General features: G+C 37.8%; 1 protein-coding gene across 1 annotated transcript in view; it reads left to right on the forward strand.

Annotated features, from left to right (window-relative positions):
* MCC (MCC regulator of Wnt signaling pathway) overlaps positions 1 to 23,061 on the forward strand; it is a 464,974-nt gene that overhangs the window by 90,099 nt on the left and 351,814 nt on the right. Inside the window, exon 2 of the mRNA XM_002744705.6 lies at positions 2,379 to 2,623. Within this exon, the coding sequence (XP_002744751.1) occupies positions 2,379 to 2,623 (245 nt within the window). The remainder of the gene's footprint in view (positions 1 to 2,378; positions 2,624 to 23,061) is intronic.

Here is a 23,061-nt window from a genome sequence, read left to right on the forward strand (position 1 = left end):
TGCCAAGCCTAATTTTAAGACTATTGCCTAGATATCTAAAAAATAAATTCTTATTTTAGAAAGTTAGGCTGAACTCTGAACTCAGAGTAAAAGCTGGGTCCTTCCTGTTTGTATTCCTGCTTTAGCAATTCTAATCATCCCTAACTCTTGGATGAATCTGCCTGAATATCAGACAGGTTGTATACAAAGAAGGGCAAAGTATATAAGCATATGAGAACATTACTTTAAAAACCAAACAAATATTCTCCCAATGTATTGATTAGCTACTGATGGGAGAAAAATCACAAAATCTGAGCTTAAGAATGAACTTTAATTTGCATAAATGATAAGAACTTAATCTTGATCATACATTTTGGGGTCAACTGGAATTACTTTTCTTAAGCTTTGAGTCTTCAGGTAGAATGGGGGGGCTTATTTGGGGACCCAGGCTAGATATAGGGGTAATGGCTACTATGGTATGTTTTTCTCGTAATGATGACTGAAGCAAAAGGGGACAAGCTCAACAGTATAGGCACTTGTTCAGTAATATCCCAGGGGCCAAAGCAAGTTAGATATGAAACCTGAAGTTAAGGGATAGGAAAGGACACACCTACCATGAATGTCCTGGGCCCTGGAGCAAGGCAAGGGTATACATGTAAAACACTAATATGGGATAATGCAAGATTAGGACTAATAATAATTTAACCTTCCATACCCACTTCCATGTATTTATTTATTCCTCTACTCATCCATCTACTTTACAAATATAGGTGTGTGTGTGTGTGTGTATACACATATGCACAGGCATATATATAGATATAAAATATACATATGGACACAAAGACACATGTGCACAGAGGATAAAACATGTAGCTATGTGTAAAAATTCTTTGTAAAACATGAAAATGAGATAGCATATGGAAGCAGGGTGATAAGCTAAAAAGGCTAGTGGCGTAGGCCTGGCATAAATTAAAAGGCCTTGGAATCTGTTACATTTATTGAAAAACACCATAAAGAGCAAGTATAAAAGCATTTCAGGGACAAGACTAACATAATTTTGATGATAACTTGGGCCTTGGAAACTTGGGAAAAGCAACAAGGGCAGAGGTGGGGGAGGAGAGTGCAGGTCACAGAATTAGGGGTAAGGTGGAGTGAATGAGAAGACATTAAAAATGCCCACAGTTCTGTGAGCCTAGGGAGCTTGAGAGAGATCATTCGTAACACTGACCAGGAGACAGAATTTGTGAAGGGTAACTTGAAGAGCGGTCTTAGCATGGTTAGGTTTCAGGTATCAGCAAACATCAAACATTTCAGGTATCAGCAAAAATCAGCAAACATTGGTTATGTTCTCCAGATAACTGAACTTTGGTGGTATGCTGAGACAGGAACACTAATTAACTTTGTTTGTGATCATGAACAAATTTCTCATGTCTCTTCCACCACTTAAATTCTATAGTCCTTTGACCTTTGTTCAGACTTGCAGTTGGAGCAATATGAACAAAATATTTGCTAAAGAAGCTTAGATAGAGAGAAAAGAACAAGACTGTATGTCCGGGAACAAACCGATGTCCTCCATATAAATGTTCTTGGTTGGCACAGGGTTATTGTTCTTGTTATTCCTTTTGAAATTCTTTTTTATTCTTCTTTTTTAAAATTTGAGACCCTATAGGCTGGATACACTTCTCTAGTCCAACCACAGACCCCACTAAACCCTCTTGTCTTAGATCTACCCACTTCACACATTTACATTAAATCTAGTCCTGGAAGACATTGAGATTTTGATCACTTCTCTTAGTATTGGGGCTTACTGATTGCTGGTGGGAAGATGGAAAATATTCAAGGAAAAGCAGGAAAAAACAAAGGCAGCTGAGCACTGAATCACAAAAGTCAAGATTCAATGACATTTTACACAATTACTAAAGTTAGCTGACTGGTCCAGAAAGCTGAAAATCAAACTTGTTAAAATCTCTGTTGATTCTTTTATAACTTGACTAGATTTTGGACTCTGCCAAGAGTAGAAATAATGCCTATTCTATGTTCTGAAACTTTATCTTACAGTGAGAGTACAGTGCTACACTCTTCAGGTTTAAAGAAAGAGCTTTATAATCTTCAATTTCAAAACAAAGAAAGGGTGAGAAGGGTGTGGAGACAGGAAGGAAAAGAGAACAAAGGATTAAAAGTTGCCTCACGATTCCAAATAATAGAGTTTTTGTTTAGAATAACCCAGATGAAACATGTTTTTTCATACACTTACCACTTTTCTAGAAGCAATGAGAATGTTGAAAATAGGTCTAGTATGTGTGAGTATATTTAAGACATATCTTTTTCTTTTATTAACTAGTTTCTCTAGCTTAATTGTCTCTCATAACACGTTTTCTTCTGTTCAACCCCTTCTGCAGAAATGACTTGCTAATGGTGTGTCGACAATTGAATATGGAAGAGTCTGTGGCTGAGATCATGAACCAATTGGGAGCAGATGAAAATGGGAAGATTTCCTTTCAGGATTTCACAAGATGCCGCATGCAACTCATTCGAGAAATTAGAAAGGAGGAAGTAGATCTTTCTGCAAAGTCAGACAACTCCTGTACAAAGAAGCTGAGGGATAGAATTGCTTCCTGGCCCACGAGCAGTGACAACAGTTTGGGTAGGTATAACCAGGGGGCAGTTTAATGGCACTCCACTGGACTTGCCTATGATCTCTCTAAATGAGAGTAGCCTCCCCAGCCTGGGGGCCAGCTCATACTAAGGCTGCCTAGGGGAGTGCTCACTGTTTCCCCAAGTTCTGTCTGATGACTTTACACTTCCCAGCTTGCTGCTTTCTTTATTTTGCTTCTTCCATTTTCCAGGTATAATAACACATTCAAATAGCTATTACAGAGGAAGGGTAAATGAATAGGAAAGGTAGTAACTGCATCAGCAGCTCTCAGAAACTCTTTGAGGAAGAAGTTTCAAAGTTACATGAAGAGGCTTTTAAAATCAATTTTTTTTAATTTAATGTTAAAATTGCTTTCTATAAAGATAGTTTTTCTGTACATAAGTTTATATTTCTTACTGGTGCAAGATAAGCAGTTGGAAAAAAGTTCTTAATACTGTTGATAATTATTGAAATTGGGTGATAGAAACATGGGATTTCTTATACATATTTTTGAATACTCAGTTATATGCATTTTTAGTATGTTTGAGATTTTATGTAATAAAAAGTTAAAAAGGAAAGAAAGGAGACATCTTAAAGGGTAGCCTTAACAAAGAGACAGAAGAAAGTATCCGAATTTTCAGGGATATTCTTTCTTCCTTGAAAATGTGTCTTTGATCTCTTTTCCATTTGTTTCTGTGCTAGGTAGATCTAGTGGCAAGAAGTAAAGCTTCATGTTAGTTTCCATCATTTATTTCATATATACATATACACACACACACACACAAGTGAGCATGGATAATTATGTAGTGCCATACACGCACATCTTTAAACAATGCTTCTGGCAGTGGAATCATTTGGGCCATTATTATTGAGTCATGGAAACAATAAAAATGTCCACATATACTGCATGCCTTACTACCTTCATAGATTCTACTCCAGCAGCAAATCAAATGTCTGGTAATGCATGTGCTCTCAGCATAATATGCAGAAACATTTAATATTGAGATAACTTTCTGAGCATTCAAGTAATATATGTTCATTATAGAAAAACAAGGGGGGAAAAGGCAACCAGCAGAAAATAAAAATCATTTTAATCCTACCACCTGGAAGTAATAACTATTGCCTACATTTGGTAAACTTGCTTCCAGAGTCTCTTCATCTCTCTCCTTCTCTCTCTCGTCATGTGTGAGATTTGTGTTTTGCAAATTTTTTGACATACCTTCTGTATATTTTGTATCTTGCAGTTTTTCTTTTCCATTTTCTTCATGCTTTTAAATGGTATTTGAAAGCATGATTCATAAGTTTGCATGACACAAAATAGACACTCAGTAAATATTTATTAAATGATGAAATGAAGGAATTTTTTTCTGCTAAGCTATATTATCAGATTTTTCTGCCAAGAAAATGGATTTCTTCTGTAAACACATAAGTGTACAGATACACATATTTGAAGGGTTAAGCAAATTGTGGAACACCCCAATAATTAAATACTATGTAGCATTAAAATAATGTATAAATGCTATAAATACTATATAGCATTAAAATAATATAGAAGAAAAATTTTTGTGGGAAAAAATGTGTTTGTCAAAATATATTTTAATGTGTAGTAGGTATTTATAAAAATCCTAAAAGGAACTGGTGTGAAAGAATTGCTGCACACATCTAATTGGTTTGACCAGCTTGTAAGACTGTCCTGACCAGAGAAAGGATTGAGAAACAATATCCTTTCATCCTTTTATGTAACCTTATACCCTTGGGAAAAGATGTTGTAACTGACAGGAGGTGATTCAAAAAACATGTCCTGAACTGAGGAAGTGCCAGCGGCTATGAAACCTCTACCACTTTCTCCTGGTAGTTAAGAGTTCAGAGTCAGATTATTTGAGTGAGAATCCTAGTTCTATCACTTACTGTCTACATGACACTAGACAAATCATTTAACCTTCCTGTGTCTCAGTTTCCTCAAGTGTAAAATGAGGGCAGTTACCGTTATTTGGGAGAATGAAGGAGCTAATGTATATGTAAATTCCACAAAGCAATACCCAGCACGTAATCACTAAATACTTGTTAAACTAATATTATTACTATTATTACCACCCAGTTTTAAGTCCTGGGGATTTGGAAAACAACCCCCTATTCAGCCTAATGTAAATCAAATACATCTAAAATTTGACACTAATTAGGCTGGGCACTATGGCTCACACCTGTAATCCCAGCACAGGTGGGAGGATCACTTGAGGTCAAGAGTTTGAAATTAGCCTGGGCAACATACAAAAAATTTAAAATTTAGCCAGGTGCAGTGGTGCATGCCTGTTGTCCTAGCTACTTGGGAGGCTGATATGGAAGGATTACTTGAGCCTAAGAGTTAGAGGTTGCAGTGAGCTATGATTGCACTCCAGCCTGGGTGACAGAGCAAGACCCTGTATCCAAAAAATAATGACAATAATTAAACAAAGATATATGTGTTTAATTAGTCCTTCATTATGTATATGTTCAATTAGTTCTTCTCTTTTCTAAGCCGTTAACCTCTCCTGACTCTATTTAAACTCCAGGATCTCCCTTCTGAGGGTGGAGGGAAGCCCTGTCTTGACTTTGTGTGTCAAGAAATAGCCCTTGGTATGGCCCTATTTCTCTGACTCTTCCTTCAGTGCACTCTTACTGTCTTTAGTCCTTACCACTCTGCTGGTCCTGCTTTTGCTGCCTCCATGTTGGCCAATCCAATGGTTCCTTTTCTGCCCACATCTAAATCTTTGGAATTTGACCCAGCTGACCACTCCTTCATGCTAGCTTCTCTTGGACTTCTTGACACCGTGTTCTCCTGTTTACCATTTTGGCTTTCCTTTCTCAGCCTATACTACTTCCAAATTTTGAGGTGCTTTGAGGTTACATTCTCTCCTTAGATGATTTCATGGATTTATTTATTTATTTATTTGAGTCAGGATCTCACTCTGTCACCCAGGCTGGAGTACAGTGTTGCAATCATGGCTCACTGCAGCCTCAACCTCCTGGGCTCAAGTGATCCTTCTGCCTCAGCCTCCCAAGTAGCTGGAACTACAGGCATTCATCACCAGGCCCAGCTAATATTTTGTATTTTCTTGTGGAGATGGGGTTTTGCTATGTTGTCCAGGATGGTCTCAACTCCTGTACTCAAGCCATCTTCCTGCCTCAGCCTCCCAAAGTGCTGAAATCACAGGCTAGCACCATCATGCCCATATATATATATATATATATATATATATAATTTTAAAATTTTTTGTATGTTGTCCAGGCTAGTTTCAAACTCTTGACCTCAAGTGGTCAGGTTAAATTGACAGGTATTCCTAGATATCATGCCTATATATATATATATATATATATATGTATGTATGTACACACACACACACACATATACACACATATGGGCAGGGCTATATATATATATATATATATATATGGGCATGATGGTGCTAGCCTGTGATATATATATATATAGCCCTGCCCATTGCCATGATCTCAAAATAGGTTAAATTGGCACATATTCCTAGATATCTTATAAACTTCCAACATTAATGCAGTGAAAAAGAACTTTTGATTCTGTCCCCTACTTTTTCTCCCAGGGTTATTAGTCTCCCAGATAACCTTTACATAGGAAATATCTGCATTTAGTAAATATCTGCATCTAGGAAATATTCCTGTCCACCTGTTTACTAAGGCTGGCAAGTCCCACTGTTTCGCATGCCAAAGTATATCCAGGATCTGCCCACTTCCTTTGCTCTCCTGCCATCACTGTGTCCAAATCACCATCATATCTTGCCTTGCCTACTAAAATAATCTTTACTTGGCCTCCCTGACTCCTCCCTTGGCTCCTTACATTTCATTTTCTACCCTGTAGTCATAATTATCTTTTAAAGTTATAAAATCATGCTTAGTTCAATCCCATGTCTAAAACATTCTGTGGCTTTCGTATCATCTTAAAATAAGGTCCGAATTCCTACCACGGTGTGGCACATACCACCCACTCTGAGTTGATCTCCTCTTGCTCCTCTGACTTACCATGTTTGCCACAGTCACACTGGCCTTCCTGCTTTTCCTCTAATTTAGCAAACTCCCAGCCCATCTTCTTTCCAACATGCTCATTGCTCTTTCCTTTTATTCAGATTTAAGCTTAAATATTTCCTCTTCAGAGGAAATATTTCCAAGCTAAAGCACCCTCTCCTCCTATCCTTGTTCACATGCTCTTACTGCTTCATACCACTTACCATTATCTGGCATGAGTTTGTACCTACTTGAATATGTACTTATCTGTCTTTCCCCATACAAATTGATTTCCACTGGATAACTAATGGCCTTGATTGTCATGTTTACTGCTATACTCTAGCACTTAGAACAGTGCCTGGCACATGGAAGATGCTCAGTGCATGTTTATTGAATGAATGAATGAGCAATGCACTGTCATGCTCCTTCAGGGACACAGGGAAGTGCAGTGCACAGTTCCAGATACTAAATAACTTATAATGTGATTATGGAGATGTAAGCACATGACAGATTAAGTGGCAATAAGCTTTAAAGCAAAGTTAACAAACTTTAAGCCATTAAAGTTCCAAGTTAACAAAACTTGGGAAGCCACTGAACGGTAAAGAAGATATGGTCTGCTGTATAAGGGGAGCTAAGAAATACTGTGAACAGGAGTTCCAGGAAAGATTACCTGTGACTGTAGGATGGAGAGAAGTAGAAAAAATGTGCTGTGAGAAAAGCTGAATAAAAACTTAGGTTTAATAGTTAAGCGTCAGAAGAACTTTATTGTCAGCCTTGACATTTCACAGCACATCCACAGCAGGGAGTTGAGTTGGCAGAAAAAGACTTGTCAAAACATTACATACTCAACTTGGAAGACGAATTTCGATTGATGCATTTTTCCCAAGTGTTTTCTGCAGAATACTGATTTAAAGCAATGGTTATAAATATTATATGAAGAAAGAACTTCTTTGTCAAGTACATGTGAAAACTTTGGGTTAAACGAGATTATAGCTTTCTTTACTGCAAGAAATCTTGGAGCCTTTTATATGCTATTGTTTCTTGAGAGTCTCCAGAAGAATAAAATACAGGCATTTCCCACACTTAATGAGTATAAACTTTTACTCACAAAGCTTCTCTTAGGCCAACTATACAATTTAATAGTTTTAGCAATAATAATATAAATGTTTCAAAATTACTAATATTTATTAGCATGAGACAATTTGCTAGGCACTTTACTTGTATTATAGTGCTAGAAAGATAGATCCCGATTTCACCACTGAGTTGCCATGGAACTTAGGCTAAGTTCCTGATTATTCTGAGCTTTAAGTTTCTTATCTCTAAACATAGAGCAGTAATACAAACATTATAGGGACGTTGGAAAGATTTAGTGAGATATTACATGTAAAGCTCCTACACAGAGCTTATAACATGGTAGGTTTTCAATATATAATAGTGTTATCATTATCATCTCTAATCCTTGCAACTACTTTCCTCGTCTAGAATAGAATCCTCCTTCTGTACAGGAGGAAACTGAGCCTGTAAGCCACAGAGCAAGTAAGGAGTAGAGAACACTCAGTCTATTGAAAAAGATGATTTTTTGAGTCTCCTACAACTTTTACTTAGAAAACTGATGTGATGAGCAAAGTGCAGACTGAAAAATAACACTGCCATCCAGAGGCCAGTCCCAGAAATGACAGACATATGGTCCTCATGGTTTTGAGGCAGGATCTGAGGGCAATTCGTGTTAGTGAAAGCCCATCTCGTTGGCAGCAAAGTGATGCATACATTATGCCAGAACTGTTGTGAGGTATTCTATATGCTACATTTTCCAATGAAAAACAATCTAGATTTATTATAATTACTTATAGATTTCATGTTGAAAAGTGTGCTTTTCTTTGTGATTGGGAAAGACCAGTTAAAAAAGAAATTCTAGCATTGGATATTTATATAGCTATTCCAACAGAGCCTCTATTTAAACATGCCCTTTTAAATAAATAGTCTTTTTTTTTACTTCAGCTAAACTGTAAACCTTACACATGGATTCCATATACTTGTGTCAAACATGTGAATTATGTGAGAGAGGCAGTGCTTCAGGCTGATGGCCACTGAAGGGACAGGGATTGCCTGAAAGCTGATGCAGCCCTTTGAGCTGGCCTAATGAGGCTGTCACCTGTCTGTGCTTTTCAGGGCTTTGGAGGCACTTGTTTTTCTTCCTTTGTTCAGGTCTCCAAGAGCCCAAAAACTTATTTCAATCAAATTCCATAGTTGTAAAACATTGTTTACGATAGCAGACATTACAACCTGCTAATTTAGTATAATTAACTTTAATTTACATTAAGATTAGAACACCAGGCACAGTTTCTAATAACCTATATCTCCAAAGACTCTTTACTGCCTTTTCCCTGACGTAGATTCTCACCTGATGTGTCAGCCTTCATTCCTGCTCCAATGGTGCCTCAGTGGTCTAAGGATAAAATAAATTGCTGAAGTTTCTCAGAAAAACTAACAGCAACAAAAAAAGTGTTCTTTAATGGGATCTCAAAGTAAAAAGTTAGATCAAAGAATATGTGGTTTAGGCAGGAAGGACCTCAAACCCACAAGCCTGAGGGAGGAACTATGAGGAGATATCCTGATCCCTTGGCAGATTTAAAGAAACAAATAAACAGCCTCCTGAATTTGGGTTTGATATCTTGTTAAAAAAATTAAAACCACAGTTACTTAATATATACAAAACCTCTTCAGTCCTGACACATCCCAGTTTTCCAGAATGAATGCTACTGTTAGATTTCATTGTATTTTTTTCTGTGTATATAGATATGTTTCTAAACCATTAAAGCAGATTAAATGAAATGAGATAAGGCATTTTTCAGTCCTATCAGATTGGCCCTATTATGTAGGGTTCTGGCTGGTGAATTGAGAAAACCAAAAATGGCTTAAGTCCCCTGTGGGTTCTAGGTGAACACTTAATAATTAACACAGAACCTTTTAAGTAAAATCACTCTTGAGAGTGATTCATGGTTAAAAACACTGCCCAATGAACCTAAAACCAGACTCAAGTCACACATAATAGTCCTCAGCCTATTTGAAGGTTTCAGGGAGTTTTAAGGGCAGGGTTTTTTTTCCATTTCATTTTGTTGTTGTTTTATTTTATTTTACATACTCTAAGCCTTCTGTCAAAGGGTAAACAATTTATTCTACCACTTAATTGGGAGTTATAAAGGCCTTGAAAGTCTTCAAGTAATGGGTACCATGTTCGTGGTGAAGCAACTATCTATAGATTAAGTTTTGGGTAAACTTAGCCAGGTCTTTGATTAACAGCTCATTTTTGTCTCTTTTTATTAATCATTGTCCTTTCTGTCCATGAGCAGTCCCTAATTCCCATTGATTCTTCTGTTCATACTTCTCAGACTGGCAATACCATGGGCTAGGTGTGGATCCTCCCTCATCTCTTGATTACTAGAGTTTCCTCCAAGCTGTTCTTTCTGCCTGCAAGCTGTTGATTAAGTAAATGCTGCTGTGAATTCCTAATATTTTTGCTATGTATTTATGATATAATTCCCTTTTATTTACATCTGCTCAATTGACTGTGCTGTCACCTCTGGGTGCTTTTGGATGTCAAGACTCCTAACCATCCAGTGGGCTCATCCTACTATATCCCATCTTGTTTCCCACTACTTCTCACATGGGCCCTTAACTTCAGTAACGCTGGCCTTCTTACGACCCCTACACAACCCCTCAAACCTATTTCTTGAGTTTTGTTCCCTCTGCACTATAGATTAGAGCTTTTTGGTGACAAGCAACAAACACCCAACTCTAAGACTTTGAAGAAAAAGTGGGAGGTGGTGAGAGAGAATGAGAATGTGCGTATTGGAGAAACCTAGGCAGTTAGTTCCAGCATGGATGGATTCAAAGCCTCAAATGTTATCAGCTTTCCTTCCACTAAGTCTCAGCCCTTTATTCTCAGGAGCCTGCGAATAAAGCCTTTTAGGATTGGCTTTATTCTCAAGCTCCTGATCATGATTTCTAGCAGCTCAAATCTTACAGCCATTGTGTTGAGTAGCCACGGAGAAAAGAGGGATTATTCTCTGATGGTGGCTTCACAAAAGTCCTGGGAAGTGCTCTCACTAGCCCTTTTTGGGCCATATACCTATTTCTGAACAAGTCACTCAGGCTATAGGAATGCAATGATCTGATTGGCCAGGCATGGATTACATGCTCAGCTTGTGAAATTGGGGTGGGGTTGGCTCTATCCCCATCATGTGGACTAAGAGCTGAGGAAAGAGCCGGTAGGGGATCAAGGTGCTGTCACTACCAGAAGGGCGAATGGGTGCTGGGCTGGCAAAAATAACAGGTGCCCATTGCATGGTCTTACAATGGAAGCCTTGCCTCCTTTCTTTTCTTTGTGTGTGTACTTTTACAATCCTTAAAATGCTTTAATAATGCTACATAATACTGATATGTATGTGTATAGATATATGAACACACACACACATAGTGTGTGTGTGTGTGTGTGTGTATGTGTGTGTGTATGGCAACTAGGAGATTCATATGTGTCTTATCACACAACCCAATTGTAAATTTTTAAATGAACTGGTAAACATTTTATTTTATGTCTCTTAATGTGTTTCATTATATCTTGTTCATTTAGCTGTCATTGCAATTATGAACCATATTGTGTTACAAGCATCCACTGTATTCCATCTTCTCTGTTTGATTATGCATGTTGGACAAATAGCACAGAGCCTGACAAAGGGCATGCACTGGATGAGTGTTCAATCAATAAACAAATATATCAGTGAATAAAACTCTCTGATACCCATGGCACCTATTCCCATGGAGAGCAACTATTTTTAATTTATTGTCAGCCTTCAAAGCATGGACCTGATTCTTCAAGGTGCAGTTAGTCCTTTGAAATAAGACATGTGTGCTTGGAACTGGGCAATTTTTAAAGAGAAAATGAGTCCAAGTAATGAGTTAAAGATCAATATTACCAAGATTTATTTTTCATTTTAAATCTACTCTTATCCTGAGGTTATAGTCTCAAGCTGAATGAAATAAAAGCACCAGAACATTGAGTTCACTTCAGCTAATACCTAGTATGTGCCTTCACTACGACACTTGCTGCTAAATTGACAGAATGAAAGAGAAGGTTGTGGTGTAGTTGACTGAAAAACGTGGCCACAGTATTTTGCAGCTTTTCCCATCAAGAGGTGGAGTATTTTCCCCACCTTTTAAATCTAGGGTGGTCTTGTGGTTTGCTTTGAACAATAAAATATCACAAGAATGAAATTGTGCAAGTTCTGCAGCCAAGGCCTCACATCCCTTGCAGCTTCCTCATTCACCTCTTGGAACACTCCTACCACCATGAAAGAATGTCTGGACTAGACTAAGAAAGGTTGAAAGACCACACAGAGAGGCCCACCCAACAGCCAGCACCAAGCCCCAGACATGTAAGTGTGAATATCTCAGTCCCTTCAACCCCAGCCAAGCTACCAGATGACTATAGTCACATTAGTGATCCCAGATGGGACAAACCAAAGTACTGCTCAGCTAAGCGCAGCCCAGCTGAGAATTGTTGATCCCCAGAATCACAAGAAATGGTAAATTGTTGCTGTTTTAAGTCACTAAGTTTTGTGGTGGCTAGTTATGTAACAGTAAATATGATATGCATAGAGAATTATCCTTAAGAAATTTGTGAAATTATTATGAATCAAGACAAAATATATAAATAGAACTAGTACAGGATCATATATAATCAAGAGAAAAATGTGTGACGCAAACAAATTGTGCTATAGGAGATGAGAAAGCAGAATTATTGTCAGAAGCCGGAGAAGACTCTTGGAAGAAATAAAGCCCAAGCTAACCTTAGAAAGTTGGGGGGAAAAAAATGAAACAATGTTGAAATAAGGAAACACACCCAGGTCATGAGAAGTTGAAGAAGAAATCAATAGAAAGTATTTAACCTGTAATTAAACTCAAATCCCTGTGCATCATACTGAGTTATGTGAACATCCAGGGAGTACCTAGCTGTGGTTGGACGTGGGAAGTATTAAAAGCTCCGAGACAAATGAGGTGCATCTTTTTTTTTCCAGACAGGGTCTCATTGTATCACCCAGGCTGGAGTGCAGTGGCATAATCACATCTCACTGCCCCTTTAACCTCCTGGACTCAAGCCATCCTCTCACCTCAGCCTCCTGAGTAGCTGAGACCACAGTTGTGCATTACCACACCCAGCTAATTTTTGTATTTTTTTGTAGAGATGGGGTTTGACCATGTTGCCCAAGCTGGTCTTGAACTTCTGGGCTCAAGTGATCCACCTGCTTTGGCCTCCCGAAATGCTGTGATTTACAGGTGTGAGCCACCATGCCCAGCAAACATGGTGATCTTCTCAAGCATCAGTTTAGTTGACTATTTGGAGGAAAAGTTGTATAACTTGGCAAATTGTTTAAAATTTGTATTCATGCAAATACGGCATGGAATTAAACACTCAAATGAATACTTAAGATGAAACATGTGACTTCAAAGAACCCTCTCACTCGGAGGTAAGTCAGTCTATCCCCCAGACTTCTTCGACTCTCCTCTGCCTTCAGCATACTCTGGTGGAATAGACTGAGAAGTGCTTCATTAAAGGAGTCCTCTAAAAATATAAAACCTCAGAACTTACTTCTCTTCTAGTTTGTCTTTTTGGGTTGTTTAGGACTCCCGGTGTTTGAGCTGACAGTTGCTTTAGTACCAGAGAATGATTTACAGAGCCCATCAGGATCAAGGAGTAAAGAAGGCTTAAGGCTGTCAAACACTGTTAAGATCATAGCAAAGACATTTTCTGGAGTGGCTATTGCAATGGCTTTGCTATTAAAAATATATATATATATAGAAGCCCCAGCTGGGTGTTGTGGCTCACGCCTGTAATCCAAGCTCTTTGGGAAGCCAAGGAGGTCAGTCAGATTACTTGAGCTAAGGGGTTCAAGACCAGCCTGGGCAACATGGTGAAACCCCATCTCTAAAATTAGCCAGGCATGGTGGCGTGTGCTTGTGGGCCTGTGGTCCCAGCTACTCAGGAGGCTGAAGTGGGAGGATTGCTTATGCCTGGGAGGTGAAGGTTGCAGTGAGCTGAAATCTCACCACTGCACTTCAGCTTGGGTGACAGAGTAAGACCCTGTCTCAGAAAAAAAAAAAAAAATTATGTGTACAGGGAAGCAATCCTGCGGTGAAAATGTGTTAACACGGGAAAATCTTGAATATGCAGGGGTAACTTTTATGTGGCAAATCTTGCTTTCAAATTATGAACATAATTAAGGATATAATATGACAATATCCCTTGTATATTTCACAGCTTTAGTAACTTGCAGATCAGCAGAATCCATGAAAACAAAACATGTTTTTTCCAACCCATGGAAAATAGGAAACACTGAAATAAAGAAATAATCTGTTTAGATATATCTTGAGAGGTTACATAATCTGCCATGAGGAGCGACCAAGAGATCTTGTGAACAAGGGAATGAAAGAGGAAACTGTAAACATTTCCCTACCCCATTCTCAGACAATTGAACCCATATATTAAAATATAAGTACAAAACATCTAATGAAACCAAAGATAATAAATGACATTAATATCTAAGACAGTGAGAGTAATCAACAGTCAGATGTATGTTATTTACCTATCAGAATGAAAATATTTCTGTATTAGGTATATTTGAACTTCAGCTCTTTGAATTTAATTGGTTTTTCTTAGTGCAAACTTTATTTTTTTTTTTTTAGAATATTTTAGAAATGTATTTTATACATATGTCTTTTCAGAGTATGTTACATGCAGAATTGTGTTGTGGACACCTTCATTCATTGAAACAACCCTCTTCTCAATCAGACAACCAAGTTGCACTCTTAGAAACATCTCTTACACATGTGTCTTTAAACAGTGTTTTAGGCTGGGCTCAGTGGCTCATGCTTGTAATCCCAGCACTTTGGGAGGCCAAAGTGGGTGGATAGCTTGAACCCAGGAGTTAAAAGCTGCAGTGAGTTGTGATCACACCACTGCAGTGCACTACAGCCTGGGCGACAGAGTGAGACCCAGTCTCTGAAATAAGATTAACAGTGTTTTGCATGCAGAAAAATGTAGTGATCACATTCATACATTTATTCTTAGTGTAAACTTTAAATTCTGTACTTATGATGTTATATTTTGTTTGTGATACATTGGACATTATCTCTTCATTCTGTATTCACTGCAGACAGAAGGAAAAACTAAAGAACAATATAAGAAGAAAAAATATGATATATATTTTTTAAACTTATAAGAAAACATGTAAAAGGTCACTGAATTCACAAGTGAGGTTTCTTGAGATATTAAATATTTTAAATTTCTTTTGTAGATTAGTACCTTGTATAATTTCATATGTTGCTTTGTGGTGGTCTAAATTCTTTTAAAACAATGTCTTAAGTATACCGTGCACACTTGTTCAGTCTTACTTGCTGATTTTGTCTTTTATCTGTGTGTTTCACAGTATTTCATGCTGCTCTTTTTGAATCTATTATTTTAGCTTGCTTCTTAGTGGCATTAATCACTTCACTTTAGTCAGCATAAACCAAGAAATTCATGGGAATCCAGGTGTGTTTATCTCAGGTGGTAATTCTGGCATGAAGGGAGTCAGTGATTACCTGTGTTGATCATATCTTTTGAACCACACAAAACACAATAAAATTGTTCATCTATTTTCCCTCTCCTGCATGATTTAACTGAAGCAATTCATTAAGTGTCACTGTTTTTATGGGATGTTGAAGCCATTCCAATTTCAGTGGCAGTGATACAACTTGGCATGATTTTAGATATTTTTCATGGAAGAAAAATGATTACTTGGCTGAGATAAAGGCTCAGTCTGCTTACAGAAAGTGTTTAATTTGGCCAGACTATTCCATTGTCCATTGTTCATTCTACAGAATCTGTCACTCAACATTATAATCACAGAAAGAAAGCCCAGGAAGGCTTATTTTGCTTCCTGTTTTATCTTTTTAAGACTAGTGCAAATTCACTGGAGAACATAAATGAGAGGACATTAGTAAATGACTAATGTTTTAACTAATGTTTTGCGTATAAGTTTTAATCTGTTAAATTTATATAGTTGTTTTGGAAGAATTGTGTATGGTTTCCAGTTGATTCATTTAAGTTTGCTATCTACAAGAAAAACATTTTGCTTCTAGTTGAAAGAGGATTTAATCTGGTACTTCATATATTTGTTTAGCTCTCATTTTATGCAAGCATATTTGTCAGTTTTAGATAAATTTTAACACAAAATAATTACCATGTCAGAGTTATTTTCTTTGTATATTTATGGTTTTTTAAAAAATTTATCTGACTTGAATACTTTGATAAAATTTTGCCCTTGAATTACAAGATTACAGCCAAGAGGGTCTGTTAAATATTACGTAATTTCATCCTCTCTGTAAGATAGATGAGGAAATAGAGACCTAGAGGATTAAATAATATTGCTGAGATCACAAAGCTAATTGTATCATGACTGGGACTAGAATAGAACTCTCCTGGCTTCTGGTTGAACTGTCTTTTTTTATATTTTGTTTTTTGAGACAGAGTCTCAGTCTGTCACCCAGGCTAGAGTGCAGTGGCATGATCTTGACTCACCGCAACCTCCACCCGCCAGGTACAAGCAATTCTCCTGTCTCAGCCACCTGAGTAGCTGGGATTACAGGCATCTGCCACCATATCTGGCTAATTTTTTTTGTATTTTTAGTAGAGATGTGGTTTCATTATGTTAACCAAGCTGGTCTCGAACTCCTGACCTCAAGTGATCTACCCTCTTCTGCCTCCCAAAGTGCTGGGATTTGCAAGCACTAGCCACCACACCCAGGCTCAACTGTCTTTCAACTAAGTCACACTGCTGTGTTATTTCTCCCTTTTTCTTGTGCTATATTATTAAAACTTCAGATTTTAGGTCTCTAAGATGGTTTGTTTTTCTTGTTAGAAATTTTCCTATAGATGTTCGGAATCTACAGAATGTGTGTTGAAGGGGAGAGGGGTGTCTGTGTATGCGTATATGTTGAATGCAAGAAAATGGTGTTTTATTTTTTGAAATATCTCAGAAATTCAGTCCTGATGACTAAATTTTTAAGTGATTTTTAAGTAGAGCAGAACTAACAAAATATATTTGTGGATCAATCTATCTTCCACCAGTCTGCAGCTTCTGTCAGAAGAAAGACCTTAAGTCAGTAGACGAGGCAGAGGAGGAGATGGCTTCTTTCTGAGCCTTCATTTCTGCTTTTAGAAAAAGAGGAATCAGAGTAACTAGTCTTGTGTTTCTGAATGCTGGGAATGGAAATGAGGATAGGATTTGGTTAATACCCACAGTCACTTCTGATACTCTTTATTATCTGGTTGTGTGATATTTCTGTGAATTTCTCCTTAGACATTAATAAAATCTTTTATAATGGTGCCACTTTGCTCTGTTTGGGATGTCAAAGAACAGGCTTCCATTTTGGGGCCTCAGTGTCGAAAGAGAAAGAGCTTTGCTTCTTCATGGCCTGAGAATGTTTACAGAGATAATTAGAGGAAAATCCTGAAGGGGAAAGGTGAATCATGGAAGACAACAGTTGGGATTATGAGGATTCTACTAAATTAACCATTGTGGAGATTCTCCCTCTACTGCCAACCGTGTAGAATAAAAGGTTTGCTTTTATTTAGAGAGTTGTCTATTTTCTCACACCTTTCTGCTGATTCACACTGATGTTTACTAAGTTACACCCTCAGAGTTTATTTCTTTGGTTTATCCCCAAGAAATGCTTTTGTCCTTGTTTTAAAAGCCAGTACCAGTGAACATATTTAGTCTTATCAGTCATTCATGCTGTGTATGAAAAAAATGATTAGATTTTTTTACTTGAGCTGACTTTAATGAGGAAAACAGGCAGGAGAGAGCTTTTGAAGGAAAGAAGTAGGGTGAGGGAGAATAAGTTATGGAAGAAACCTAAGGGAGAGGGCGGTAGGGCTTATGAAAAGTACAGTTTGTCTGTTTCACTTTTGTCTATGCCTGATCTGATAAAGTTCATCTAGTATGACATAGATCATTGTTTCCCAAATTGGGCCCAATAGACTACCATAGTTTTAAGAATGGTGAGCTGAGATCTCAGAGCTGGAATAGGTTATATGGCCCCAAAGTTTGAAACAACCAAAGAGCACCAAACATCTGAAGAACTCCTCTAAAATGAAAGATAGAGACCAAAATAAACAGAAAAAGAAACTTAAAGAGAACAGAGACTCTGCAGAGAGAACAGTGAAAAATTCTGCCATTAATATACTCTGAAGAAGAGGAGAAAATATTGTATCCATGAAAAAAGAATAGGGGAAAATGGCATTTTTAAAACTCTGGAAAAATATATTTGTGATATTATAAAACATATATTATTGGTCTTTGTCTTTATTTTCTGGCATACAACACTTCATATCCTTAAAATCTCCAAAAGTGAGGTATTTGTATGTGCTGATGAGTTGACTGATGGTTGGCAACCCCTAGGTAGCTTCAGGATGAGGTTGGTCACTGAAAAGATTGAGGCAAGATTATAGTGTTGGGACTTTAAGCCCTAGCCCCCAACCTCTGGGGAGGGAAGAGGGGCTCACAGTTAAGTTGATCACCAATGGTCAGTGATAATCAATCACGCCTATGTAATGAAGTGTCTGTTTAAAAAAAAAGAACTGGGTTCAGAGAGTTTCTGGATAGCTGAACAAGGCATGGAAGCTCCACGTCCCCTCCCACATGCCTTACCCTGTGCATCTCTTCATCTGTTTCCCTTGTAATATCCTTTATAATAAACTAGTAAACGTTTCCCTGAGTTCAGTGAGCCACCATAGCAAATTAATCAAATTCAAGGAAAAGATTGTGTAAACCCCCATTAATACACAGTTGATCAGAAGCACAGGTAAAACAACCTGGAACTTAGATGCCAATCACAAGTTCCAGGTTGTTTTACAAGGGAAACAGATGAAGAGATGCACAGGGTAAGGCATGTGGGAGGGGACGTGGAGCTTCCATGCCTTGTTCTCATTACATAAGCATAAGTTCCTATGAAGTCTTGTCTGGGAAAATTCTTTTGGCCTCATGTCAATTTCTATTGCAATGAGAAATCAAGAACCTGTAGTTAGTAACAGAAACAAAAAGAGAATGAAAACAGATTGGAGCAGGTCCAGAAGAGTAGGCAAAAAAAGCTCCAGGAGAAACCCTTCAGACTAAATTTGATGGAATGTATATACATCTTAAATTACTGAGAAGAGACTTAGATAACTGGCTAAGAATTTGAGGCTGCATTCATGATGCATAGAAAAATAAACAAATGAAAATACAAAAAAAATTAGTCCTGAGGAAATCTGAAAAACCGTTCAAGAAAAAAAAAACTTGGCTCATCTGTAAATATAAATTGTTATTATAATAATTTGCATATTTATAATTTATGTAATAATGAATATTGATTTCCATTGTCAAATAACGTGATTAAATATCAGAATATATTGTCCAGTTGAAAAGAACTTTAAAAGCTGAAATAAAGTTAGGTGCAGCAGTTCGCACATGTAATCCCAGCACTTTAGGAGGCTGAGGTGTGAGAATATTGAGTTCATGGTTTCAAGACCAGTCTGGGCAACATAGGGAGACCCTGTATCTACAAAATTTTAAAAATTAGCCAGACATGATGGTGCATACCTTCGGTTCCAGCTACTTGGGAAACTGAATTAGTAGGATCACTTGAGCCTAGGAGGTCAAGACTGCAATAAGCATGATTGTGACACTACACTGCAGCCTGGGTGACAGAGCAAGATCCTGTCTCAAAAAAATAAGTAAATAAATAAATAATTTGAAATAGCTGAAATAACTGTGTTTTTAAAAGTTCTCCTGTAAACATGCTGAATATCCAGCAAAATAGTAAAGATGTATGAGTCTAAAATCTAAGTGAATGAGGAAATCTGGCACACCAAGCCACCTTACTTAAGATTATTGTGTAAAACTCATTAAAATTACATGACCTATGGGCCCTGGGAACAGAGGACAAATTCCAGGGTCTTCTCAGGTAGGGAATCTAATAAGATAAATCCTTTTTAAAAAACATCTAGAAGCCTGGGGGGCTATATATTCTGGGTAAGTTTGAACAGAAATATTCTACCCATATATTACCCTTAGAGTATTAACAGGAAAATTGCCTTGGAGGTGATTAAAGCAATTCTAAAAGAATATCCACAAATAATTCTCCAGAGAATATGGGCAATGTAGTATCTATAATTACTTAGTATATAAAGAAACTACACACATGAACAAGAATTAGCATAAAAAAACAAACCTACCAAGATTTGATTTATTGAAATTATCAAATTTAGAATATAATTACATTTACTATGTTCAGAAAGAAAATCTAAGCTAGAGGAAAGGAAAACGAAAAAGACCAAGCAAATTCAAAAAACAATCAAATGAACGTCTAGGAATGAGAAATGTTGTAATTGAAATTAAAATCTGATTAAAATTAACGAATTAGAAAGGAAGAGAGAATTTGTGAGCTGAAAGAGAGGTTTGAGGACATTAGTTTCGAAAGCATAAAGGAAGAAAGAGATGTGAAATATGAAAGACAGGTGATATGGTTTAGATCTGTGTCCCCACCAAATCTCTTGCTGAATTGTTATTCCAAGTGTTGGAGGTGGGGCCTGGTTGAAAGTGACTAGATGATGGAGTCGAGTTCTCATGAATGGTTTAGCACTGTCCCCCTCTTGGTACTGTATAGTGAGTGAGTTCTCACAAGATCTGGTCGTTTGAAAATGCGTAACACCTCCTACTCTCTCTCCTCCTCCTGGCTGTGAAATTCCTCCTTTGCCTTCTGCCATGATTCTAAGTTTCCTGAGGCCGCCCCAGAAGTTGAGCAGATGCCAGCATCATGTTTCCTCTATGGCTTGTGGAATCATGAGCCAGTTAAACCTCTTTTCTCTATAAATTACCCAGTCTCAGGTATTTCTTTATAGCAATGCAAGAATGAACTAATGCAGAAAATTGGAACCAAGTAGTGGGATGTTGCTATAAAGATAACCTGAAAATGTGGAAGTAGCTTTGGAACTGGATAATGGGCAGAGGTTGGAAGAGTATGGAAGGTTCAGAAGAAGACAGACTTGTTGAATGGTTGTGACTAAAATGCTGACAGTGATGTTGACAATCAAGTCCAGGCTAATAAGGTCTCAGATGGAAATGCAGAACTTTTGGAACTAAAGGCCATTTTTGCTCTAGGGATCTGTGGAACTTGGAACTTGAGAGTGATGATTTAGAGTATCTGGTAGAAGAAATTTCTAAGCAACAAGGCATTCAAGATGTGGCCTAGTTTCTTCTGACAGCTTATGCTCATATGTGTGAGCAGAAAAAAAGACGTAAAACTGGAATTTAAAAAGGAAGCAGGGTGTAAAGATTTGGAAAATTTGCAGCCTGGCCATGTGGTAGAAAGAAAAGCCTATTTTCAGGGGAAGAATTCAAATAGGCCACAGAAATTTGAGCCAAGTACTAATAGCCAAGACAATGGAAGAAAAGACCTCAAAGGCATTTCAGAGACCTCTTATCATAGGCCTGGAGGCCTGGGAGGGTTTCGTAGCACCATCCCCCTGTGGTACTACTTAGTAAGTGAGTTCTCATGAGATTTGGTTAAAAGTGTGTAGCACCTCCCCCATCTCTCTCTTCCTCTGGCTGCAGCCATGAGAAATGCTTGCTTTCCCTTTGCCTTTTGCCATAATTGTAAGTTTACTGAGGTCTCCCCAGAGGCCAGTGGATATTGGCATCATGCTTCCTTCCACAGCTGGTAGAACTGTGAGCCAACTAAATCTCTTCTTTATAAATTATCTGTTCCCAGGTGTTTTTTTTTTTTATAGCAGTGCAAGAACAGACTAACACGAGAGACTAGAGTCAGGAAGTTTTTAACATAACGTAAAATTAGATTTCCAGAAGGGGAGGAAAAAATGAAGCAGAAGCTCCCTCCCTCCACCCTGGAGTCATCTCATTAGCATAAAAAGGACAATTATGTTTCAGGAAATTTCAAAGATTTTTGAAGCTCTGTGTCAGTAACCAGGAACAAAATCTAAACATATATTTTTTATTACACCATAAAAGCATTATTAGAAATAGGTTAAATTTTAAATGGCAAAGGATTAAATTTGTTAGAAAGATGTAACAATTTAAAATTTGTCTCAACCTAATTATATAGCCTCAAATACAAAAGCAAAACATTGACACCTATAAAAAATACACCAGTCCACAATCATTATGAGAGATATTAACATGTTTCTTGTTAACTATTAGAACAAGGCATACCAAAAGAAATAAAAAGTAAAGATCAGTAAGAACTGAATGACTCAATTAATTAACTTGAAATAATTCACATATAAAGTCCATTCCACTCAACTGCAAGATATGCTTTCTTTTCATATGTATATGAAACATTCATAAAATTTTATTATGTACATGCCATAAAACAAGTCTTAGCAAATTTACAAGTAAAGTAACACAGACAGCTGGATGCAGTGGATCATGCCTGTAATCCAAGCACTTTGGGAGGCTAAGGCAAGCAGATCACTTGAGATCAGGACTTCAAGACCAGCCTGGCCAACATGGTGAACTCCCATCTCTACTAAAAATACAAAAATTAGCCGGGCATGGTGGTGCTGTCTGTAATCTCAGCTACTCAGAAGGTGAGGCAAAATAAAATAACACAGACCATGTTTTCTGAATACAATGCTATGAACCTATACACTAATAACATTACTAAAAATATCATAAGAAATTCAGGAACATGGCAGGGCACCGTGGCTCACGCCTGTAATCCCAGCACTTTGGGAGGCCAAGGGGGGGTGGATCACGAGGTCAAGAGATCGAGACCAACCTGGTAAATATGGTGAAACCCCGTCTCTACTGAAAATACAAAAAATTAGCTGAGCATGGGGGCGCGTGCCTGTAATCCCAGCTACTCAGGAGGCTGAGGCAGGAGAATTGCCTGAACCCAGGAGGCGGAGGTTGCGGTGAACCGAGATTGCGCCATAGCACTCCAGCCTGGGTAACAACAGTGAAACTCCGTCTCAAAAAGAAAAAAATTCAGGAACATTGTATTAGTCAGGGCTTTCCAGAGCAACAGAAATAATAGGATATATAGACATAGATACATGACAGCATATTTAATATGGGAATTGGCTCATGTGATCATAGAGTCTGAGAAGCCCCACAATATGCCATCTACAAGCTGGGAAACCAGGAAAGCTGCTGGTGTGGCTCTGTCTGAGTTCAAAGATCTGAGAGCCAGGGGAGCCTATGGTGTAACTCTCAGTCCAAGTCCAAAGACCTGCAATCCAGAGGAGTTGCTGGTGGAAGTCCAAGAGCCCAAAGGCCAAAGAACCTAGAATTCTGAGGCCCCAGGGCAGGGGAGATGATGGATATCCAAGCTCTAGAAGA

Source organism: Callithrix jacchus, chromosome 2, assembly GCF_049354715.1.
Source record: "Callithrix jacchus isolate 240 chromosome 2, calJac240_pri, whole genome shotgun sequence".
In the NCBI taxonomy this organism is placed as follows: domain Eukaryota; kingdom Metazoa; phylum Chordata; class Mammalia; order Primates; family Cebidae; genus Callithrix; species Callithrix jacchus.